Genomic DNA, 25,451 nt, shown 5'->3' on the forward strand with positions numbered 1-25,451 from the left:
CTGTTATGTTACCATTTCACCAAGGATTCTCGACTGAAGAAAACAATAACTGAAGCATGGTAATTTATGAAACATCTATCGCTGTATAAGTTCTTTCTGAAAATGTAGTACTGTTACAACAACCTGTAGCAAACCTCAGACATGTGAATACAAACTATGCAAAAGTACTTATCTTAGGCTTGAAAGCAAAGGCATTATTAAGGTAGATGCTTGGAATATACAATCAAGAAGTCAACAAAAATGTGTTTGGGGGCTAGGAGGTTGAAGAGCTGAAATATCTGTAGGAAGTTGCTCAGAATTCAAAAATAGATTTCAAGCTTCTGTGACATGATAGGAATGGTTGGTTCCAAGTCCTTCTGAGAATGAGGCGTTCCCTGTGGTCGGCAGACCATTTGCCAATCACCCAAACCTGGTCTACTATATAATGCTGATAAATGTAACCTTCACAGGGGTATGGTTATTTCCATACCTAACATATCTGTTACATTGACCTTTTAGAGGACTCTTCAATCAACAGTGATCACCGAGGACACACACTTCATTAATGATTAGGTGCGATGCCAATAAGGACTACAGGTGTAATTTTGGAACTAGAGTCACAGAATTTATATCTGCATTACAGAAGGCAGAAACACAGTGAAGAGTGAATGTGTCAGTCAAAATAATGTATTTAACTAAAAAACTCAAACATCCAAAAGTGGCAGAAAACAGTTTGTGTCAAAGGAAGTCAATTAATAAGCTTTGAAAATCTAGAAAGTGTATTTAAGCATTTAAAAAAATGGAAATCAGATGTGTCTAGCCGCATTTCTCAAGCAGCGTGTTAAACTCATAAAAAATACCTGCTGCTCCAGACTCCTGACTGTAACTAATTGATGAAGAGCGAATGGTTCTCAAGCGCAAGCTCTGTGCCCTCTCCTGCCGAGCAGCATCACAGGTCTGGTTGGGATGCCAGATCTGTTTGCAATGGTAACAGAACTCTGTTCCACAGCCATCACGTCCACAGGTGAGCTTTGGACAACTAGCACAGCCAAAGGCTATCACAGCATATCTAAATAAAAAGGTGTAAGGAAGAATGATTGTTAAAACAAATAAAGTTATTTTGACATCAAAACTCTTTATCAAACACCTCCTTTTTACAAAATGACAATCATATTTATCAAGGGACTTTCAAGATAGAACATTGGCATGCTAACCCAAAACTGCTACATATACAGTTTGAAAATTATGTCTGCAATAAAGGCCGATTACAATAAGAAATCTTAATAGTTCTTGGAATGTTTAAGACTTACAAAACAGGTACAGGTTACTGCATATTGCATTAAAACACAATTAACTTCTCTGTGAGCATTTCCTATTACTGTGTACTTTCACGGCCACTGTAATTATGCAATTATAAGTTCAACTGACCCGGATATTAGCCACATACACCTTTGATAGGGTACAGTTCTCTTTCTGAAACATTGTCGTTCTCTGGGAAAAAAATGCCATGCAACGATCAAGTACTTACTGTCCTAAAGCAACAAGTGTTTCCTGTTTGCCCGTTCTAGTGTAACTAGACAAACTTTGGACACACATTGGTTGATTTTAAAATGCTCTGACTGCGTCAATGATGGAGAACGTCTTCATTTGAGCCCTAACATTGAACAGTGTGGTAATCAGAATTAAGTAAAGAAGTAAATGCGACTTTTAAATCAGCATTGGAATGGTCTCTGCGCCTTTGAGCCTTGAATGTATTTGGTTGTTGAATCTTGTACTGCACAGATGTCTGTTCAATAATGGCCTGATCCTAGATGATTGGTGTGCTTTTCTTTGTGTTATTTTTGAAAACTCAATAAAATTGTTTACAAAAAAACAGCATTGGTTGGAATGCTCAAAAGCATAAAAAATCATGCTACAACAAGGGCCCATGAAGACCATGGAATGCTTCTTGGAGCAAAAGCACAAATGATGTTGTCATTGTTGCTGAACAAAAAGATTACCATATTACTCAGACAAACGTGAAACAACTCTGCCACGCTTCTCTTCCTTTTCCTTTAGCAAAAAGGCAATGTTGAGATGAATGGGGAGTAAAGAAGTAACTTAACTGGTAAACGTGCCTTAGGATGGAGATACACATACACACACATTCCCAAACACCGTTAAAGCCATCACGGGCTACGCCAATAGGTCAAATCTTGCAAGATAGTGTAATCTTTTTTTTGCAGTAAGCATATGCCATAAAAATATAAGCAAAGAAATAAGACATGCCACTGCCTAAATATGGTGTTCATGTTACTGAATACAGCAGGAAATTAAAACATAGTCATGGAACATCATTTTAATCGAATATTAGTGCTTGCCTGCAGGCACATGTAGACAAGGTGTAGATAACCTTTTCAGTGTTAAAGAACATAGCAGGCAAACAGGAGTCATGTTGAAGCAAAGGAAATGTATTATTTGCTTTTCATAGTTAAAGCACTTAAGGATGACTACAAATGAAGGATTTGGAAAGAACAGTATTGGTCCACCTTCCCTGGCAGTGGAGTCCATTTCTTTTTTATGTGGATGTGCGCGTGATCAGACAAAATACCATAACTAACACTGCCGTATCCTATGATGGAGAGAAGAATAACTGCATTCATTTACCACCTGATCCAAGCAAGTAGGAAATGCGCCTGAATCTTAGCTTGTTAGCTCCACCAGAAGGGGGAAAATGTGGTGGAACTGCCCTCAGTATCAGTGGGTTCACATGCTAATCCACATTCTGGGAAAAATAGCTTACGTCCCAAATTAAGGACGTGGGGACACCAGCTGCAATTTTGAAACTATAGCACATCTGTATCACCTCGTCTAAAATTAATGCTTTGAGAAGACCACATATCAAAGCGCAATATTCCAGTAGGAGATAAACGGAGTTTCCATTAGTGTATATCACACTTGGAACAACCACACCCACCATAACCGCCACACACTCTTGACGGTTACATCCTAACCAAAGGAGACAATAACTCTTGTTTTTATCCGACAGCTAAGTGGTTGAATGCAGTGTGATGATAATGAGACAGGGCCTACACCCTAGAAATAGCAGACTCATCATAAAGATAACGTTGGCATGTTCTTACATCTGGCTCAGAATTAAAGGAAGGAAGGGAAGCCAGCATCAGGTAGCTTAGGCCAACGTATTTTGCAGAACCTCCTGACCAAACTGCACATTGCTTAGAGAAGAAAGCTCAACAGTAAGCAACAACTACTTCACAAGTATCAGACAAGTACACAAGTGAAGAAAGTCACCATCCCAGCTCTGGTGGATTGTGCTCAGACACAGGGTGGAGGTTCTCTTCCCAAAAAAGAGAAGAGACATTATCGAAGCAAGATGCAATTATCTATAAATGGTATGTTAAGTTACAGCTCACGCAGCGTGATTTTCTCCAAAAATTGGTAGGATGCCAAGTTGCTTTCAGCTCTGTTAAAAAGATAGGGAGAAACGTTTTCTTATTCAGTTGATATTAAGTCAACACCTTTAAAACATTTCTAAACTGTGAAGGTTCACCTGTTGTTAACTTGCTACTAGTTCGTCCAAATCCCCCCTCTGACATCTAGAATTCATGAGTACCAGATTCAGCATTGACATAAGAGTTAGGTCTTTAAAAGTTTCCTAAAGTTCAACAACGATTTTTCCTTTCGTAAGGCACAGGGCACGCCATTCCACAATGTTGCTGCAGCTCCGAAAAAATTCTCTCTCACCCAGGGTCATCTAAAACCAAGCATTTGCAATGCAACGGGTCTTGCATTTCTCCGAGTTACAGCTATTAGCAGTTGTAAACGCCCCTTCCGGACTTTTCTTGCCACATTAAATGGAAAAACAGCGCGATCGCGCTGCTACAGTTCACTCGTAGTGAAACCTATTGGTAAAAGTGCAATTATGTACAGAACCAGCAAAAGTAAAATTAACTATGTAGCAGGGTCGATGTCATGCAAAGCGCTCAACTTCTGACAAGCGAGATCGCGCTGAGAACAAATATAAAAAGTAGTCTACAAACCGGATGGAAAACAGCAAGCCTCGAATGTTTTCAGTAATTGGTCGCTGCGCTCGAGGAGGGCTAACTACTGGAAAAGGCATAACGTATGCATGCCTTGAAAGCAAGCAGATTTTAACAGGCAAGCCCACGAACCAATGAAAGACCACTGACGTGACATGGACGAGGCTCCGAGCCCTTTTCTAACTCATAAAGCGCATGCGACCCAGGCTCGACCCTAAAAACTGGGCACATTTGACAAAGTTTTTTTTTTTTTTTTTTTTTTAAACACAACCTACATCTTGTAATGTATGGTACAAACTGTTTAGTTAGTGGGCAGGGCCTACAATTAAGTAATGCTTTATGAATTAAGCATACTGAGTTGAACTTGATCCTCTTCCCATCTCCTAATAATAGAGGTGAGGACAATCCGTAACTAAACTATGTCTCAAGGGAATACTGTCTACAGTTCCAAAGTGCATAGGGTCTGACGCTCTTTAAAGCTCCTGCCATATGCTGGAGACCAAAAAAAAAGGAGTCTTAATGAGGAACTTCATTTCATAGGGGTTCTTTGGTCTGAAGGGTTGGTGCATTAGCCTCGTCAGGGCCCAACGAAATGTCAGCTAACAGTAGGACACTTGACTGGAGGAAACTGGTGCATTAGGGCCGTCAGATGACACTTGATCAGGATTTCCCAGGTCACTTTCTGTAGGTTCTAATGGTCACCACAATGACAGAACACAGGCTTGTCCCTGATATTGTGTACTACTCTCAGAATGAGAGGAGTCAGATGAATGTCAAACAGGAATGTTCCTTTCACCCAATCTTTGTTTTTTACAACATAGTTTTATTGGGGTTTTCACATTATTGAAAAAGTCACACATTACAATAATGAAGAGGAGGTCTCTCTGCGTTCTTGCTCGTCTCACAGGTGCCTCAAGTGACACCCTACTCTGCCAGTTTGACTGCCAGCTGGCAGAATTGCAGGCATGGAGTACAACTTTGCTTCCATACATCCAGGATGAATGTGGTTTGCTCTAGGCAGATCATTGTTCATGAAGATGTGGCAAGTGGCTTTGCCCTTGACCACAACTGATTTATACTGATGGTGGGCTGTTCTGGGTAAAAAGTTACTATCCTGTAGTCACAGTTTTCCAGGATTGGTAGGTTTCAAAGATTCACATGCTGGAGTCATCCCAGTTGTCAAGCAAAGAGTCCCACATTAACATCTCAATAGCAGTTTGATGGTAATGTAAACATAAGGCTGAAACAAAGACTGCTTAGTAACCTAGTTACATCACTTGAAAATACCCATCTTCAACCAATCAGAGACAATCTGTTTGTTAATCACAACCAAAGTAGCCACCAACCTTCAGATTTTGTTTATCACTAGTGTGAAGTAATGCCAGCATGAGGTTAACCTCTAAGAGGGAGGCGGGTGGGTCACATATGAATCTGTGAAAGATGCCAGTTCTGGAGAACTACAATTAGAGGAACTAACCTTTATCAACTCCTGAACTGGATCTTCCATAAATTCACAAGCTTAAATTTGAGTAGCAAGCAGTTGACTTGAAGCAATAATGCAGAGTAAATGTGTGCTTGTTCTTCCAGGTAGCTACACAGCAAATATATAATAATGACACGTGTAAGAAAGGGGGTCTCTAGTTGGCAGTGGTGTGCACTCTGTACAAGTAGGGACCCTCACTCTAGTTCGGGTAAAGGAGTCACACAGCTAAGATAACCCCGGTTCAACCCCTTGGCAGCTTTGCTCAAGAAATTAGGCTGATCTCAGAGGCAATGTGTAAAGTATCTGTCCACACACACTAACACACACAGTAACAGTGAAAACACCACTAAAGTACTCCACACCGGTTAGGAAAAATTGCCAATATTTATCTGAGTAAAACAAGACCAAAAACGAAAACAATCCAACATACATAAATAGAGATATCACTTTTTAAAGGTTTAAATGAGTCTTAATCCATAGGAATCAATGGTCGTATCTTTTTAGCACCAAGTACCTGGGATGCATCAAAAAGAAAAATGATGCAGGCCACACGGGAGGTGAGGTGCCAAAAAAGCAAAATGGTTCCTTACTGCACAGGGGAGGTGATGTCTCGATTCTTTCCTTGCAGCGGAGGCAATGTGTAGGTTCCTTATTGGCAGGAGAGGTGATGCCTTGATTCCTTCCTCGCAGGAAAGGTGATGTGTTGATTTCGGGACACACAGCCTTGGTTCCTTACTGCGGTGCGGGTGGATGAGGAAATTGACACCGAAGGACGATGCGCAAAAAATCCAGACACGCTGTGTGGATGGGGCCGCGGTGCAACAGGACCAGAGTTGATTCTAAAACCTCAAGACAGGTGCTGCATTGATTCCTCAAGTGTTGCATCAATTTTCCAGCCGTGGCGCGTTGGTGTGTGGATTTTGACCTTCAGGTCACCAGTTTACACTTTCAAGGGCACAGAGACTGGAATTAGCACTACTTGGCAAGTCAGGACTCTCAGCAGAAGAGCCCAGGCACTGGCAGATGACGTCTTTGATGTCCTTGAGACTTTACAGGAGGCAATCTCAGTTCAAGCCTTTGGATAACCTTGGAAAGCAGGAAGTAGAAAGCAAAGCCCAGTCCTTTCACTCCCAGGACAGAAGCAGCAGGACAGCAGCAAAACAGGCAGGGTGGCGGTACCTCCTATAGCATCCAGCTCTTCTTCCTGGCAGAACGTTCTCAGTCCAGAAGTGTTCTAACTTTGTGGTGTCAGAGGTCCAGTATTTATACCCATTTCCATCTCTAAAGCAGGCAAATTTCAAAGAGAAGCCCTTTAGTACACAAGACCCTGCCTTTCTCTGCCCTGGCCCCAGACACAGCTTTGTGTAAGAGCAGGCACAGCCCTATTCAGGTGCAAGTGTCCATTCCTCCCACCACTGTAGCTCAGGAAAACCTATCAGGAAAAGCACGGCACACCTCAGCTCCCTTTGTGTGACTGTCTATAGTGAATTCACAAACAGCATAACTGTCACCCTGACCAAGACGTGCATTCCATAGACAGGCAGAGGCACTGAATGGTTAAGCAAGAAAATGCCTACTTTCTAAAAGTAGCATTTTCAAACTTACAATTCAAAAACCAACCTCACCAAATGTTGTATTTTTAAACTGAGTTCGGAGATCCCAAACTCCATATCTCCATCTGCTCCCAATGGGAAATTACACTTAAAAGATATTTCAAGGCAATCCCCATGTTACCTTACGGGAGAGATAGGTCTTGCAGTACAGAAACCCGAATTTAGCAGTATTTCACTATCAGAACATGCAAAACACACCAGTACATGTCCTACTTTTCAAATACACTGTACCCTGCCCATGGACTGCCTTGGGCCTACTTTGGGGTGACTTACATGTAGTAAAAGCGAAAGTTGGGGCCTGGCAAGTGGGTGCACTTGTCAGGTCGAAATGTCAGTTTAAAATTGCACACACAGGCACTGCAGTTCAGGTCTGAGACATGTTTACAGGGCTACTCATGTGGGTGGAACAATCAGTGCTGTATGTCCACTAGTAGCATTTGATTTACTGGCCCTGGGCACACACTGCATTTTAATAGGGACGTACAAGTAAATCATGACAATCATGGATAAACCAATCACCAATACAATTTAGACAGAGAGCACTTTCACCTTAGCACTGGTCAGCAGTGGTCAAGTGCCCAGAGTCCTGAAGCAAGCAAAAAAAAAAAAATGCAGCACCCAGTCAAAACCAGGAGATTGGAAGCAAAATGTTTGGGGATAACCCTGCAAAAAGGGCCATTTCCAACAACACCCCAGGGATCAAAGCAGTTAATGTTGACACACTTCTGCTTGAATGCACTCAAATTCTTGCTTGTATCGGGTGACCAGTCTTGATGTGAGAGTACCAAATGGAAGACAACCAGTGAGCTATAGTTTGTTTTGACTTTTTTTGTGATTGCCCTCTTCTAAAGATACTGTAAGCTATGAGAAGTTGAACAGACTTCCTGAATTTGCTTGTTTTGTTGATATAACAATTAGGCATCGTCTAGGGCAGAGGTCTTCAAACCTAGGAGGTGTGGGGGGCAGGGCACCAGGCTCCAGCCAAACAGCCAAAAGAAGCATTATACTGATAAGTGTTTTGTTTTAGTGAGTTGCAGTAAGCCCCTATGTAATGGGCCCTTTCAAACATGTTTTTTCATTTATATCCTGTCTGGCAGAAGGTGTCAAAAGGGAAGGTAGTGTAGTTGGACTCTTGCTCGAGGCAAGACTGCTGGTTCAGGGATGACAGCACTTTTGCTTGTAGGCGACTAAGCCATTCCTACAACAAATCACAACTGTCGGCCCAACCCTCCCGACTCACAAGCAGTACCTCACCCAAAAAATAAATAAAAAAAATAAAAAAAACAGTAAAAGGTGATTTCTAGCAGTCTTTAGTCATGGACTCTCGAGTGCGACATCTCAGGTGAGTTGTGGTTAAACGGAGAGTACCCTTGGAAGACCACTGGTCTAGGGTATGTAGTGCCATTTCGGCTGCATTGTTGGGATTTTCTTTCTTTTTTTTTTTTTTTTAAGAAAAGTTTCAAGGATTATAGATTCATTTAAATGAAAATCCGATGGGTGGTACTTTAGGCATAAAGTAAGGATTACTACTTAAAATGTCTGTCATCAGGGACTTGTAGGTAAGGCTCTCTTACTTTACGTGTTTGAATTTCACTTAACCATCTCACAGAGCAAGCCTCGAGAAATCATAAATTCCAGATCAGCAGGTCTAGTGACTGGAATTATCCACTTGGCCTAATTGTAATACTTTTGACTCAAATTTGTCTCAAATATTTAACAGCGTCACCTTTTCCTTCATTATCACTTATGAAAACATCTTCAAATATATGAGTGCAGCACATCTGTTGTACGAAAAACTCTTTGATTTAATAGACTAAACTTTTATTAATTGGAAAATAAGAATCTAGCCCACATGTAGGGGACACCTGACCCCTGACTTGTCCCTGAGTTCATCAACGTCTTCAGGCAGTGGGTAGGAATGATTCTTAGTTCATGTTTAAAATCTCTCACTTGTAATAAATATAACAATAAAGAATGATATGATAGCACATTGTCATTTAAAGACCACAATTTCCACTGAAATGGCCTAAAATTTCCCAGTGACATGCAGTTTTAATCATAAAACGATATAGTGTGCAAGTGATAACATTTGGAAATCCGGATTCAGCACATATTTATCATTTGCACATCACAGAGTAAAGTGTTCAGATTGGTTTTTATCTTAAGATCTTGGTCTCCATCATACCTCTGAATTACAAAAAGTACTTCCCAAACTGCTGATAGATTGTGAAATATTTGTAGTATTAATTTACAATTTATTTAAATGCTGCGTGTTAGAGAAAAAACATCCTACAGCCTTTTGTTTTACACTTCCTGTTCCCCCAGCACGATTGTCCAGCAGTTCACTTTACAAAAACCTCTAACTTTACAGTCAGAGAAAGAAAAGTAAACATTGATCTCCAGGCTAAAGCATGGAGCAATTTGTAAGGAGACATAAGCAGGCATTTGTCCTCTTTCTTTGAAGGCACAGCAAACATCAAAAGATAAAAGCAAGATTTAAAGGCATCTTTATTGCTCATTCACTTTCTAAATAAACAGAGCAACTGTTCTTGGCCATGCTCTCTCACTAGAATGGGCCAGCAGGATAAAAAATTAGCTTGCCCTGATAAAATATGACTTACGATAGCAAGTGAGGGAGTGAATTTTTCGGGGCTTGGGTTAATGTTAACAGACGTGTAAAGTTCTGAGACAGAAAATGTTATTTCCGTTTTATGTTTTGGTTCAGACTTTTCATAAGTTAAGAAAATACTAAATCAAGTTGCCAAACAATATGTGGATGTTTAGCAGGAAAACTGAAGAGTCCTTTAAGAAACTACTTTATAATCCTCTCAGAACAGAGAGAAGGTTGATCTTGTGCTGTTCTGTACCATGAAATAGCTAACAAGTGGACTCTCACTGATGAATGACTAAGACCTGCACAGGACAACTGTAGAAGGCAGGGAAGAACTTAATGTGGAACAGAGGAAACTAGATGTAAATTTTGTTAGGTACACCAAATACACATGTTTCCACTTGGCTCTGTACAGACTTCTTTGTGGAAATGGTTCTAGCTTTAACTAGAATTCTCTATAGACATCTAGAATTACTGAGTGGTGAAACTCATTGTGTTCAGAAACCATGCTGATAATCCTAGAAACACTGGATATGGGTGGAATACGAAGTTGTTATGGGTAAGAAGATTAAGAAGTGGTGGGAACTGTATGAGTGATTGTTCGAAAAAGAGAAGAGGCAATGTGAACCAATGCCATCTTGGCCACAGTGGTCTATTAGTATCATTTGGCATGGTTCCTCCATCATTTTGTACAGGTCCACTGCAATTAGGAAAAGTAGTGGGAAAGCAAGGAAAACTATGCCTGCTGGCACATTTCCTGTTCCAATCGGTCACAACTGGGGCCAAGTTCAGTTTTCCCCAGTGCTTCAAGATCTTGTTCAACTGAATATGATACAAGCTCCATTTGTGGCATTCTTTTTTAATCCTTCTTAGGGTGTCCGCTCATGTGTTGTCTAATCCTGGAACAAGTTTATCTGTTGATTAGATATGGTTTTTGATGGTCCAAGCACACATTCTTTGGGCTTCCACTTAGGTGAGAGATCAAGTTCCCCTTTCTTTGTTCTAGAAATACAATGATGTTGTACTGTCTGTGTGATTCAATACTGAGCTTCCTTTTGTTCTTTGGAGGAAAGATTACAGACCAAGGGTAACAGCACATCTCCACAATGCGGACATGGAGGTGGGGTTTGTCTTCTGACCATATGCTGCTTAACGTTAGATGGTTAAGATGTGCCCCTCAACTGTTCAGTTACACATGTTCTATCATTACAAATTAGGACCTTTGTTGATCAAAAGTGAATCCAGTAGTGGTGTTTTTGTGTTGACACCATCATATCAGAGCTTGTTTTATCCTCCGTATAAGATTACAAAAGTTGTCAAAAGAACCCCAAGTTTGGAGCCACTAATTGTCTAACGCTTCCTACAATGAGTGCATATGCAGGCTGCAGTTTTGTGATCAAACGTGAATCCAATAGTGGTGTTTTTGTGATGACACCATCAGATCAGAGCTTGTTTTATCCTCAGTATAGATTGCAGAAGTTGTCAAAAGATCCCCAAGTTTGCAGCCACTGTTTGTCTAACGCTTCTTCTAATGAATGCATATGCAGGCTGCAGTTTGGAATTAAATGAATGTAAAACAACATTACTCTTAAAAGAAACATGTTTGTTTCTCAAGGTGATTTTGTTTTCTTTCTGTAATTGTAGTGTTACCTTGGACATCTGTGCAATTCCCTCTTTGGGTGGGATGGCTTTGCATGCTCCTGTATCCAAGATCGCTTAGAGGAACTGAATTCTCTTGTGGGGTACTAATATTGATTTGTCTTTTTTGAATGTTATGTCTAATTCTTGCAGGGTAGACTCCACAGCGTTCTATGCCACCTTGAATGACTGTCCCTTAACAAATCAATTGTCGAGGTAAAGAAACATTTGATGTCTGTTTCCTTAGGGGTGCTACAACTGGAGCCATACGCTTTGTGAAAATTCTTGCCGCTGATATGGGGCCAAATGGGACTATCTTCAATTGATAATGATGGCTTACCGCTTCAAATCGGAGATACTACGAAAGGTTTGCCCATCATTAAACATAGGATTAAATGGAGCCTGCATCATAGGTTGATCAGTGACCTGCCTATCACTCTCAAAGTTATTCACTGTATTGTCATTTTTGTTGTTGGTTCTCCTGATAAGTTTAGTAAGGAACTCTCGATGCAGAGGTTTCTGTATATCTGTTGTAGACATATTGAGAATGATGCTCATAACTGCCATCCTACAGGTCCTGATATTTCAGATTGAGCTGAGTGGGGTATAAGCTGACCCAAACATACTCTCATCTTCAGAGTTTTTGGATTAACAATGTGGGGTGGAGGGTTTGGAGATATTTGGCGACATTGCTATGGGGCATATGCTCTGGAACTACAGCAGATGTAAGCTCTAGAAGCAGACAATAGTGGTGCCTCTTTACGATATTAGTAAAATCCAAGGCTAGAAACCAAAGAGAATTATTTTTGTCAACCGTGGAATCATCGTCGGTGCTGTCCTCGGGCGTAACATCAACAATGGAGTTGGTTTCGACTGTGGTTTTGTTGCAGATGGTGGTAAAAATCGATGGGACAGAGGTCGATTGCTTAGTCGAAGAAGCAGTCTGACATGAAGTGGATGTTTTTGTGGTTGCCGACATGACCACTGCAGTTCTGTCACACTAACTTGAAGATGACTCAACAACTGTATCTGCGCTAATATTCCTGATGACAGTGGTCTTATTGCGGAATCTTTAGTGAGAATACGATGAGTCTTTTGCTTCAACAGTGGTTCAGACACTGGTTTAAGACTAGATGTCCCAATATGAATTATCTCCTCAGAAAAGGGACTTTGGTCTCCCTACTTCCTCCTCAAAAGAGGAGGTTCCTTTGAGGCAAATGGCTTAGACCTTGAAGATTCAAGATGTCGTGCCTCTGAATGTACCTTTTTGTGTTTGTTTAGGCTTTTTTGAGGTGTCAGTCTTCCTTGAAAGATGGTGCTTCTTTAAATCTGACTTTCTGTACGCAAATTAAAAGCCTTCCTTCTCTATCATGTAAGGTTTTAGATGAGGAGGTGCACCATACTATGCACTTCTTAATTTATGGTTAAGGCAGCAGCGACAAATAGCAGCTTTTTTTTTTTTTAAGGAAGTGTCAGACATTCTTTCAGATGGTAATCCCAGTGAAATGTGACAACTTTACTGAACATCAAAAGATAAAGTTGAAAGAAAAGTTACTTAAGTATGAGTAAATTAGCAAAGCTCAGAGCACTCCGTTCACACAAAAGGTGCAGCAGAAATTGCAAGGATGGAGGCCTCTCAGTGTGGTCATCCGGGTGAATGTGTGATGAGCTGAAGTTAGGTTCTTATCAAATGATGTGACTAGGCTACTAAGCAGCAATTTTTCAACTTTAGGGTTACAGTAACATAGTACCTCTATGAAGATGTTACAGTGAGACTGCCCCATCAAAGACAATATTACTCTTAAAAGAAACATGTTTGTTTCTCAAGGTGATTTTGTGTACTTTCTGTAATTGTAGTGTTAGCTTGGACATCTGTGCAATTTTCTCTTTGGGTGGGATGGCTTTGCATGCTCCTGTATCCAAGATCGCTTAGAGGAACTGAATTCTCTTGTGGGGCACTAATACTGATTTATCTTTTTTCAATGTTAGATCTAATTCTTGCAGGGTAGACTTCACAACATTCTATGCCACCTTGAATGACTGTCCCTTAAACTTATTGTCGAGGTAAGGAAACATCTGATGTTGCTGGTTTCGCAGAGGTGCTACAACTGGAGCCATATGCTTTGTGAATATTCTTGCAGCTGATATGGGGCCAAATGGTACTATATTAAATTGATAATGATGGTCTACCACTTCAAATCTGAGATACTAGGAAAGGTTTTCCTAACATTAAACGTATGATTTAATGGAACCTCCAACATAGGTTGATCAGTGACCTGCCTATCACTCTCAAAAGGTTATTCACTGTATTGTCATTTTTGTTGTTGGGGATGATTCAAGCATGTGAACCTATGAAAGAGCCAAATCTGGAGAAGGGGTCAAAGAACATCTTCCAATCCAATGCTTCCCAATTCATTGTGTCTAATGAATCAGTTCTAAACCCTACAGCCATGACTGATTGCTCATGGATAGTCCAGTGTTTAGATTGCTGGTACAGCTGTTGAGAAGGTTCATGGACATCAGCAGCTTAAGATGGTTTCATGCCTGCAAAAAATTATCTTCCAAGGAGTCTGGGAACACAGAGGTGTAATGGTCTAAGCTATAAATATGCAGCCCTTACATCGCCACAATGGTGTTAGTTAGCCTCAGCAAGACACTCATGGAGAAGTACAGTTTCTTGCTCTAGATATTGTTCCTTTATGTCCAAGTAGTAGTAAATAAACTTGTCTTTCATAGAAGCTTCCATCAACTAAAGAGACTAAGTTCCCAAAGACAAAGTTGGGAGTGTGATTTTGGTGGTAAAGATTTGTTTCCTAGAAATTTATAAAATACCTACTCAGAGTTACTTCATTCATAACCCCTGGCCCTGCACGAGGTCTTTACGTTTTATACTGAGAACTGGCTTCACTGAAAGAGCAAAATCTATCACCTGTCCATAGATAAACTAACTTCTAGGATGGGCATTGATAATTCAGTGGAGAGAGTCCAGACAGTTTTTTCAGCAATGAGTATTACCGCTTAAGGTGTGCTAATCCTCTAGTTTATTCACAGTACCATCAGTATCTCAATTCCCAAGCATAGTCTTGTGAAAAGGGAGGCAACTTAAATCAGGTCCACCCCAAATGTGCCTATTAGTGAGCCCAGCCAGAAGCAGACCGAAGGTGGCAAAAAAGGGTGGAGAATTTCAAATACAATTGCTTGTCTTAACATAGCTTTAACTTGCTGTTCCCGTGTTTTATTGCTCATGCCAACTTAGCTTATCAAAAATGCCTATGAGCCTAAGAAGTGCTGTGTCCAGGCACTAAAGATGCTAAAGTTGAAAACATGCTTGCACAGAAGAAACTATAAGGCCATATACTAATTTTCATGAGTTCATCTAGGAGTCTGCTTATTCTATTAGTGGGAAATATTAAAGTAGAGTGTACAGGAGGGTATATAGAGAGCTTGTGTCTTATCAGGAAGCACTTGCTCCATTGCTGATGTATGGGCGATCCAGTTGTTGATCATCTGATTTTTGCAATAAATACTTTCAGATTCACCAAAGACACCATAAGAAGGTTTCCGTTCAACAATTTTTGAATGTTGGCTGGAAATCACCTGCAATTGGCTGGGTTCAGTAAGCAATGCTGGACAATTCCTCTACTCCATGGCCCCAGACACCAACGTAAGACAGAGGATTCAATGAAGGGAAGATGGGTGGAAGGGTGTTTGATTAGACAATCAATTCAGATGGTCTTGCACTAGTCAGTTTTAAAATGTGAGTCTTCTAGTGCCTATTGATTACAAAAGTTACATATTTTTTCATTACTTTAATTATGGACAGGTTGCCTGGGTAGGTGACAACCAGGATGGAAATGGTTAGGCAGCAACAGGAAAGCCCTGGGATATAGGCGATAGAAGTGTAAGTGAAATCTACAGCACTCGAGCAGATAGATTTCAAGGGTTGGCAATGATTGCTTAAGTCTCCAGTGCAGACTGGAGTAGATGAATGTGATGAGACAGGTACACTGGTTCAGCCATCTGAACGTTCTGTGAGCCTCAACGGGCTGTACGTGGAGGTGTTCCAATTGCAAGGAGGCAATGGACAAGACTGAAGGTAGTCCCTGACCTTCCTCCTAGACAGCTGCCTGAAAGAGCTATCAGATATTACCTTTACCCTTTTGCCCAATTGAATCTCTCTCGTTCCAAGGGCATGAGATGCTTCAAAAGGTAGCAAACTACCTAAGTATTTTTTCCTTGGTTGCAATGGGAGCCAAAGAAGTAAAGGTGGGTTGGGCTCAAAGCTAGAGCAACTCTTACCTATGTTATGTACCACCAGTATGGCAAACGGATGTGCAAATGTACAGATAATTGGGTAAAATGCACTAATGGTGACAAAGTCCATTCTGGAGGAAAGTACCTTGGGAATGGAACGCCAACATAATCATAAGAAAAGACTAAAGAATTCTAATACTAAACCTACCCAAGAGAAACGGCCGCCCCTCCTCTTTTCTCAGATAAAAGCTGCCCTTCCCTCTAGTCTGATGGAAGCCTGCCTTCAACCCGGCAGCTACATCAAAGTCAAAATTAACCAATAAAAGTCACTGCTTCTACCTCGCCAGCACAGCCCATTGCAAGTCCAGCTGATCACCAACGACACTGTTAAGTGCAGATGACTGATCGCCTGGAACCAGCATTGCACTGCAAGTGGACCACAGAGTTCATAACTATCAACCCTGCTAACAAGAGAACTCCTGAACCGGCATGTACCTTGCATGGATCGAGTTCCTACTGTGTTGTCCATATTGAGGCCAGGGAGTGGTAAGCCTCCCAGCCACATGATCAATGAACGAGTCTGTCTGTCCCTCTTTGCTGCAAGTTTATTCGACTGGGTCATTGTGTAGCTATATCAGGAGGAGGTGAGCCTGAAGAAATCAAACTGCACAGAGCCCACTTTTGAAACATGCCATATCTACAAAGAGCCACAAAGACAACACTTTCCATTAGGTCCTGGATCAATTCAACAGATGTGAACCTTTCTGTACTCTGTGCTTCCATTTGCCTACCGATTTTAATGGGATGAGCATATAATTCAAATTTCCTTTTGAATGGGAGAAACAATATACTTGCCATGGCTTGCCACAGGTGCTCAGCCCCACTCCCATCTGCCTCTGGTCCTGGGCATGACGCCAATGATTGTGGCTGCTACATGTGAGCTGCCCAGTTTGACCCACACCCCCAACCCATCACCTGAACAGCCAGTCAAGATCCCGTGCTGGCACCCCAAAAGATGTGACCTTATGCCACATTTCAGTAGATGGCAACAGGAGGGTTTGCATAGCAAGTGCAGAATTTGAAGATCTCAGGATTAAAGATCTACTAAAGAAGTCAAGTATCCTATAGAAGACACACCCAGGGCATGTTTAGGTGCTTGGCTTTCTTCCTTGTTGAGAAGAGGAAGCTGCTGGTTGGGCTCTGCTCTTCTCCTGTGTTATGCTTGATTTTTGCTCTTCACCTGTGTTCCAGCTGAGACAATCTGCAATTTAAATGTAGAGTTCATCTAAGAAGTGTTCTGCTTATGGTGAATATTGGAACTTCATCTGTAGCATCACTTCAAAGAATTTCCTAGCTTTCTTTCACCTCTTCAAGTGTTGCCTTGAGAAGCCTCAGGTTAGTTATCAGTTAGGAAGATTTACTTATGTAGACTCTGAAACTACTGTTTTAAACCTGAACTGTCCCTTGCACCTAGGTACTGGAACTCTGTCTCACCATCTAAGGTGTGCTCTAACATATGTCTCATAGCATTCACAGAGTTATTTGCAAATACTGAGTAATTTTTTGTTTCTGTTCAGTGCCTCAAGTAGCGGGGCTGTACAAACTGTATAAGACATCGGAACAGGACATGTTCACAACAAATCCCTTGGCTAAAGCAAGATAAATTGTACTGTGCCATTGATACATTGAGTTTGTAGTTGCTATAGTGATTATTGGCTATATGTTTCTTTTTAATCTTATTATTCATGTGAAATCTGTGGTACAGAAACTGCATGCAATTAAAATTGATGTACGAGCAGAGAGTAACAGTAGTCCTGTGTTCTATTTAGTATAAAACAGTTTTCCCTCATGAGATCCTGCAGAATACTCAAGTGAGCCTCCAGTATATTAGATTCACATCACAACCCCATGATATGTCTTGTGTCCCTTCTTTCATATCATTTTTCCTCTTCCATCCTCTGGGAGGATAGTCCTGAGCACAGACTTGGATGTGTCCAGCATTGTTGAGAGGGAAGGAGACTAACGGGTGCCATGTTTTTTCTGCAGCAGCTTTCAGAAGTACACGTTGGTGATAACTTGAGCCGAACAGTGCTGATTTACACCTGCTTGAACATGTTTTCCCAGAAATCATAGACTGTAAAAATTACACCTTCTGTGTTACTCTTGATGAGCATGCTCCGATCCAAATAAGAACTATTGCCCCTTCTATCCTTTTAACTTCATCTGCTAATGGAATGGGTTTGTGAAGAACAAAACAATCATCTCCATGGGACACAGTGAGTACAAGGTAACCATCCCTAAGTAAACTGCGCACCTATCTGTTTTCCATCTTTTTTCCAAGCTGAGATTCCAACAACCATTCTCATTTCATGTGCTGTTCCCCAAATGGGCGTTTCTGATCAAATCTTACTTACTACATATGTAGCAATAGGGCTTATATGTGGCTATCTAAAGACTGTGCAAATCCTGCAAGTCTGCAAAAGCTGTGCCAGATACCAGGCATTTTCTACCAGCCTTACGGCCCTCTATGGGAGAAAGAAAAGACATTTCAGAGACTATATGGTTCTTCACCATTCTAATCCAAAGAAACACGATGGGTCTACCAAGCTATAGGATTTGACAAGTTGCTTAAGTGTTGGAGAAGGTGGCTACCTTGAATGCCAAAGCTCTTGAGCTAATACCCACTTATTTGGGGCTCAACAGACTGTTATTTTGCCAAATACAAAGGCTGTGGATTTTGCTGCTAAGAACGGCATATGTCAGATCTGAATATCGTACTTCTAGCTTGCTCTTTCTGTAGAGACCCACAAGCGGACTGAAACTAAAACCCTAGAAGTAAAAGACATGCATGCAATGAACAAGGATTTTGCATGGTGGGGCCTAAAGTCATGACCAAAATGCCTTTCTGGAGGTGGGATGTGACAAATCTGAAAGTAGTTCAGATCATAAATGGTGCTCTCCTGCCAATTTTAATTTTTAACGAAGTCTGAATTGCCACCATTTCAAGTCCTATCCAAAGCAAGGGTAACTTTACTATTTTACCCTTCAACAGCTTATGATGACCATAATTAAGATACTGAAAATGATTATAGCACTCTGGGATATTTAGAAAATTATAAAAAGCAAGAAGTGGTTCAATTAATGAGTATTAAGTTGTCTTAGTTGTGCAATGAAGTACTGCAGGAGGGGCTATGTAATAATTTAAATACATCAGTCTGTCTCGCTGCAACTGTAACCTGCTATTGGCATGCCTTTTTTTACTTTTTTGGTACTAGGTGTACCTTTCTTTGAGCCTCAGAAAAGCTGAGTGCTGGCACTAGAGATGCAAAGGCTGGAGAAAAACTTGTCGATGGGATCATCGTCATGTTATCAATACTGAAACAGTGTCATAGGGTACATATTTGAGTTTTGCCTTGTCTAGGGAAGTACTGCTCCATTGCTCATCCCCTTGGAGGTAATCTCTGTGATTCATAAGCTAATATATTTTGTGTTAAATGCTTTCAGTGTCAACCAAAAACGTGAAACAACTTTATTTGAAAGGGTTTGACCCATCAATAGGAGGGAAAAAGGAGTCATTCCATCAATGCTGCAGATTGGGAACATTCTGGATTTTCAAAAATATAAAATGTCCCAGCAGGCAGTTGCAGGCTGCTTGCCCTCGGTATTTGAGTATCCGACTAGGCTATGCACCCCTCACAATGGCAAACATTTCAGTGCTGATTATTATTAGCTAGGGAAGAGGGAATTAATTTAACCCCTTGGATGCCTGGGACATAACTTATGTCCTGCTCCCGGCCCTCGGGGAAAGCGCTAGCGATCACGCGCTGACCTCATCAGAGGTCCCCTCCCATCGCGCAGGAAGCATGGTTCCAGCACGATCCGAGGAGAAACAAATTAGTTTCTTTCTCCTCTGTACGGGGCAGGGGAGTTAAGGGAGGCATGAAATGGGAAGGAAAGGCGTTTCCTTCCCTTTTCATGTCTCTGAGCATTCCTGAAGCACGATCGCAAAGCGATGGTGCTGCAGGAATGTCACTGGACACCAGGCATTTGTTTTCTTTTTCGTTTATGTATATAAGGGGAATGACCCCCTAGGCAAGGGTCGCTCGCCAGGGGGAAATTTTATCATTATGCTGTTTCTGCCCACAGGGGGGCTGAAGCCACTAGTCACCAGGGATTTTGTTTTTGTGTTTATATTGATAAGGGGGTGCAACCCCTTAGGCAAGGGTCGTTCCCGAGGGGGCAATTTGTTTAGAAGGCCTTTTTTGCCCCCCCGGGGGGAAGATCAGCCTGTATTAATTAGGACAATCTGCTCCCAGTTTGTGGGGGGACGGGGGCAGAGACCACCAGACAATAGGGACTATTTTTTTGTTTACATTGATAAGGGGAGTGACCCCTTAGGCAGGGGCAGATCAGCCTATATTAATTAGGTCTAACTGCCCCCAAGGAGAAAGAGCCCACCAGGGATTTTTTATTTTTTTTAAACAGATGGGGAGCGACCACTTAGGCAAGGGTCGCTTCCTTGGGGGGCAATTTTATTTTAGGCCATTTCTGCACATCTTGGGTGCAGAAAGCCCACCAGAGAAGATTTTTTGTCAAAAAAAAAAAAAAAGGAGGTGGGGGGAGACATGGCTCTCCCACCCCAAATAAATGGGGACAATGTTGTTCTGCCCACCGGTGGGCAGATGGGGCAAATACCCCTGATCCACTCCCACAGTCTTTCAGCTCTCCCCCGCCATTAAAACATCTTATCCCACAGCAAGCAAGAGGACATTTGATTATTTTGGGTTTTGGTTTTACATTTGGGCCATGAGAGCTTGACTAACTCTCAAAATCGTACCACTTGGAATGGTGAAGGTTGCACTTTTTGGACTGTGGGACGCTGCCATCTAGAAAAATCTACAAGATCTAGACACATCTGAAAACTAAACATCTGGGTGAATCCAGGGTGGTGAGCTTCACATGCATCCACACCATTTTCTTACCCACAATGCCCTGCAGACCTCCAACTTTGCTTGAAATCACAATTTTTTCCCCACCTTTTTTTGATGGAACCTTCGGGAATCTGCTGAAATCCACAATATTCCTACCACCCAGCATTGTCACATCTATACCGATAAAAATTCGGCCCCACTTGTCAGCCTAAAAACTTTTTTTTTTTTTCAAACTGCCCTTTTGGACCCGCTTTGGTTCCCCCTCATTTTCGACCTGTTTTTGGCTCTTCCTTGTCACAGGCACTTTGCCCACCTACACAGGTGAGGTATCATTTTTATCAGGAGACTGTGGGGAATGTTGGGTGGTAGGAAATTTGTGCCGGTGCAATGATCCTACACAGAAATGTGGGATACGTGATTTCTTTAGCTAAATTTGAGGTTTGCTGAGTATTCTGGGTAAGAAAACACTGGTGGATCCACGCAAGTAATACCTCCCTGAACTCCCTCGGGTTGTCTAGTTTTCAGAAATGTCTAGGTTTGGTAGGTTTCCCTAGACGGCTACTGCCCAGGCCCAAAAACGCAGGTCCCCCTCACCCCCCCAAAAACAGGTAGTTGTGTATTTGATCATTTTGATGTGTCCACGTAGTGTTTTGGGAGATTTCCTGTTGCAGGCACTAGGTCTACCCACACAAGTGAGGAACCATTTTTATCGGGACACCAAGGAGAATGCTGGGTGGAAGAAAATTTGTGGCTTCTCTAAGATTCGAGAAGTTTCTATCACCCAAATGTACAGAAAGTGTTTTTTGCCAAATGTTGAGGTTTGCAAAGGATTCTGGGTAACAGAACCAGGTGAGCGCGCCACAAGTTCTCCCATCCTAGGTTCCCCTAGGTGTCTAGTTTTCAGAAATGTTCAGGTTTGCTAGTTTTCCTAGATGCCGGATGAGCTAGAGGCCAAATTCCACAGCTAGGCACTTTCCAAAAAACAGGTCAGTTTTCTTTGGGAAAATGTGATGGGTCCACGTTGTGTTTTGGGGCAATTCCTGTCGAGGGAACTAGGCCTACCCACACAAGTGAGGTACCATTTTTATCGGGAGACTTGGGGGTAAGGCTCCTTTCAGATTCCAGAACTTTGTCACCAAAATGTTAGGAAAAAGTTTTTTTTTGTTTTTTTTTTTGCCAAATTTTGAGGTTTGCACAGGATTCTGGGTAACCTGGTGAGAGTCCCACAAGTCACCCCATCTTGGATTCCCCTAAGTGTCTGGTTTTAAAAAAAAAACTGCACAGGCTTGTTAGATTTCCCTAGGTGCCGGCTGAGACAGAGGCCAAAATCCACAGCTAGGCACTTTCTAAAAAAACAAGTCAGATTTCAATGTAAAAATGTGATGTGTCCATGCTCCGTTTCCTGTCGCGGGCATTAGGCCTATCCACACAAGTAAGGTGCCATTTTTATCGGGCGACTTGGAGGAACACAGAATAGCAGAACAAGTGTTACTGCCCCTTGTCTTTCTCTACATTTTTTTCTTCCAAATGTACGACAGTGTGTAAAAAAAAGACATCTATTTGAGAAATGCCCTGTAATTCACATGCTAGTATGGGGACCCCGGAATTCAGAGATGTATAAATTACCACTGCTTCTCAACACCTTATCTTGTGCCCATCTTGGAAATACAAAGGTTTCTTTGATACCCATTTTTCACTCTTTATATTTCAGCAAATGAATTGCTGTATACCCAGTATACAATGATAACCCCTTGCAAGGTGCAAACTACTTTATTAGCTCTGGGTACCTAGAGATCTTGATGAACCTACAAGCCCTATATATCCCCTCACCCAGACGAGTCCAGCAGACATAACGGTAAATTGCTTTCGACAATCTGACATTGCAGGAAAAAGAGTAAAACGTGGAGAAAAAGGGCTGTTTTTTAATCTCAATTTCAAAATTTTTATTTTTTTATTTCAGCGGTTATTTTCTGTAGGAAAACCTTGTAGGATCTACACAAACGACCCCTTGGTGAATTAATAATATTGTCTTTTTTTTATTTTTAGAAATGTTTAGCTGTCCGGGATCCAGCACTGGTTTCACGCCCATTTCTGTCACTAACTGGAAGGAGGCTAAAAGCACACACAAACAAATAGGAAAAATAGATATGTCCCAGTAAAATTCTAAAATTGTGTTGACAAAATTGTGGTTTTCTGATTCAAGTCTGCCTGTTTCTGAAAGCTGGAAAGATGGTGATTTTCGCACCACAAATTCTTTGTTGATGCCAATCGCAGGGGGAAAAAAAAACACAAGCCTTCTTCTGCAGCCCTTTTTCCCATTTGTTTTTAAAAAAACGAATTTTCTACTGTATTTTGGCAAATTCTTGGTCTCCTCCAGGGGAACCCACAAACTCTGGGTACCTCTAGAATCCCTAGGATGTTGGAAAAAAAAGGGCGCAAATTTGGCGTGGGTAGGTTATGTGGACAAAAAGTTATGAGGGCCTAAGAGCGAACTCCCCCAAATAGCCAAAAAAAGGCCTGGCACCTGAGGGGGAAAAGTCCTGGCAGCAAAGGGGTTAATGTATTATGTTGTCTATGTTCATAATATTTACTTTTTTGTTGGTTTATTTTAAGGTCTGACTTAATAGTTTTGCATATATCGTTCAGTACACTGACTTCAATTAAACTCTTCAAAAATACTACTTCATTTTTTTGTGTGCGCTCTACTGGGGACCTGACCTGAAACCTGTATCTCTGACAGGTGTTATATTACGGTTAGTTCCCAAAAGCAAACTCTCTCTGGCTTAGTTTAGTGAAGACGTGCGAGGCACCACCTGTACATTTTCCTGCTCAAAATGGTAAAGGGACACGCCTGTATTTGCATAACGAGTAAGAGAAATCTACTAGGTTGGGTCAGGACAGACCCATAGCACCTAATACTCTTGGGACTGTTTTTGAAATAGGATGCTCTTTCAAGCAATGTTTTCTGGGAATCTGCCTTCCTACACAGGAGTTGTTTAAATCCTCCACTCTAAGGCGACAGAGCAAAAGCACACCCTTCATGAGTGAAAATCCTTCACTGCGTAATGATCTTTTGATTGTTAGTCCCCAGAGTATTAGTACTAATTAAAAGGAAAGAGTTAATCTGTGGTCAGCTGCCCCTAGATGATCCATTTATAATATTTTTAGTGCATAGTATGGGAATGCGTAAAGCAGTTGTTTTTTCCATGTAAGCCAGAAAGAGGCAAAAGTCTTTTAGGACCAGCCAGATTGCCTGGAGCTGCAGAAGACGGATATGCAGCTGTCTCTCTGCTGGAGACCAACAAGTTCTGATCTTCACTTTTCCCAGGTGACCCTCCCCCCACAAACCCAACAGAACCCGGACTACTGCCAATATGAAGTCTGGGTGGAGGAGGGAGAGTTGCCTGCCACAACCACCACTGCAAATCCTGATCTCTCAAAATCTAGATGGAGTTCGAATGGCATCCCCGATGCTGGGCCCAATAGGATCTGAGGTTCCACTGCCTGGAAATCGATTTGAGAAGGTTTCACAAAGCCAGGAGATCAAGAAGTCACAGTGCTGTCCTCAATGAAACCCAGGATTGATCCCAAAACATCAGGCTCATATTCTGAATGGCTCAGACTTGTTGCGATGGAGGAAAGGCTTAAAGATTAAACACCACCATCAACAGAATTGTTTCAATGAACAGAAGCCTCTGTAAGGTGGGACTTCAGCTCTGTGATGGTGAAACCCAACAATGTCTGCAGTTCGGCCATCACCCACAACTGGTATACGACTAACTGTAATGAGCCTACCTTTAGCAGCCAGTCATCGAAGTACAAGAATAAATTACTCCAGAATTCTGAAGGTGACCAGTGACCATCATCATCACTTTCACAAACATCCCAGGGGGTAATGAAAGGCTGATGGGGAGCACAGTAAATTAAAAATGCTCCTGGCCCACTTTGAACCACGGGTAATGCCTGTAGAACTGCAAGGCAGGCAAATGGAAATACATATCCTGTAGTTTCAAGGATGTCATCCAATCTGCTAGGTCCAATGCTCATAGAAACTGAGCCAGAGAGAACATTTTGAATTTGTTATTCCTTAGAAAGTTGTCTAAAGGGTGAAAGTCCAGAAGGATTTGCGGATGTTTCACCACATTGCAAACAGTGCCTCTCTGTCGGCATTGGTGTTTGCCCCGTAGGGTGATTGCCGTTGCCACATTTTTTTTTCTTTTTTAATTGGGGGTGTGTAGTGCAGGTGGCAAAATCTTTGCAGGAAGAATGCAGCCCAAAGTCTACATACCATCCAAAAGAGGCTTAAGGCCACTCTCCTTCCACTGGCTGAGGAAATAACGCAAACACCATCCCCCTTCTCTGATTCTGGTAAGCCGCTCTATGACATAATTGCACCCTTAAACAATAGAAGGTGAATTTCCTACATCAGGATTGTGCAACGTTCTTTCGAAAGTTGCTTCAGTGTGGGAGAAAGGTGGGTTGGAGAGGATGTGAATGGCACAATCTATGGCACAATATATAAAGTCCATCTGTCTGCTGTGATGGATCTCCCACCAGGGAAGACATATCATATCCTGCCTCCTGCCAGCCAGACATGAAATTGAAATGCAAACTAAACAGCTTGGTAGCCACTGCAGAAGGGGAAGAAGAATTAGAGGACTCCTGTGCTTCCTGGCTGGAGTGGTTTCTGCCAATGCTAGAGCCTCGTAAAGGACTGTGTGCTGCTGCTGTAAGGGTCAAGAGGGCTGGTACCGTCTTAATGCTAGCCGTCTGGAGCAGCCTCTGAATTTTGTGTATTCACCAGGAAATTATTGGGCTGTTGTCAAGAGCCCCACACTCACCGTTCTTTCTGCCAATAGAAGCCCCGCCCCCACCAGGACCTACTTAATTCAGGCTGCAGCA

At 41.8% G+C, this 25,451-nt stretch overlaps 1 protein-coding gene across 2 annotated transcripts in view; it reads right to left on the bottom strand.

The window, feature by feature from the left end:
* Positions 1-25,451, bottom strand: part of RNF19A (ring finger protein 19A, RBR E3 ubiquitin protein ligase) — a 482,643-nt gene that overhangs the window by 295,474 nt on the left and 161,718 nt on the right. For both annotated transcript variants that reach the window (XM_069220555.1, XM_069220556.1), the window contains one exon: positions 840-1,048. In XM_069220555.1, coding sequence (XP_069076656.1) covers positions 840-1,048 — 209 coding nt within the window. The remainder of the gene's footprint in view (positions 1-839; positions 1,049-25,451) is intronic.

The sequence above is a fragment of the Pleurodeles waltl genome, chromosome 2_2, assembly GCF_031143425.1.
Source record: "Pleurodeles waltl isolate 20211129_DDA chromosome 2_2, aPleWal1.hap1.20221129, whole genome shotgun sequence".
Taxonomy (NCBI): Eukaryota; Metazoa; Chordata; class Amphibia; order Caudata; family Salamandridae; genus Pleurodeles; species Pleurodeles waltl.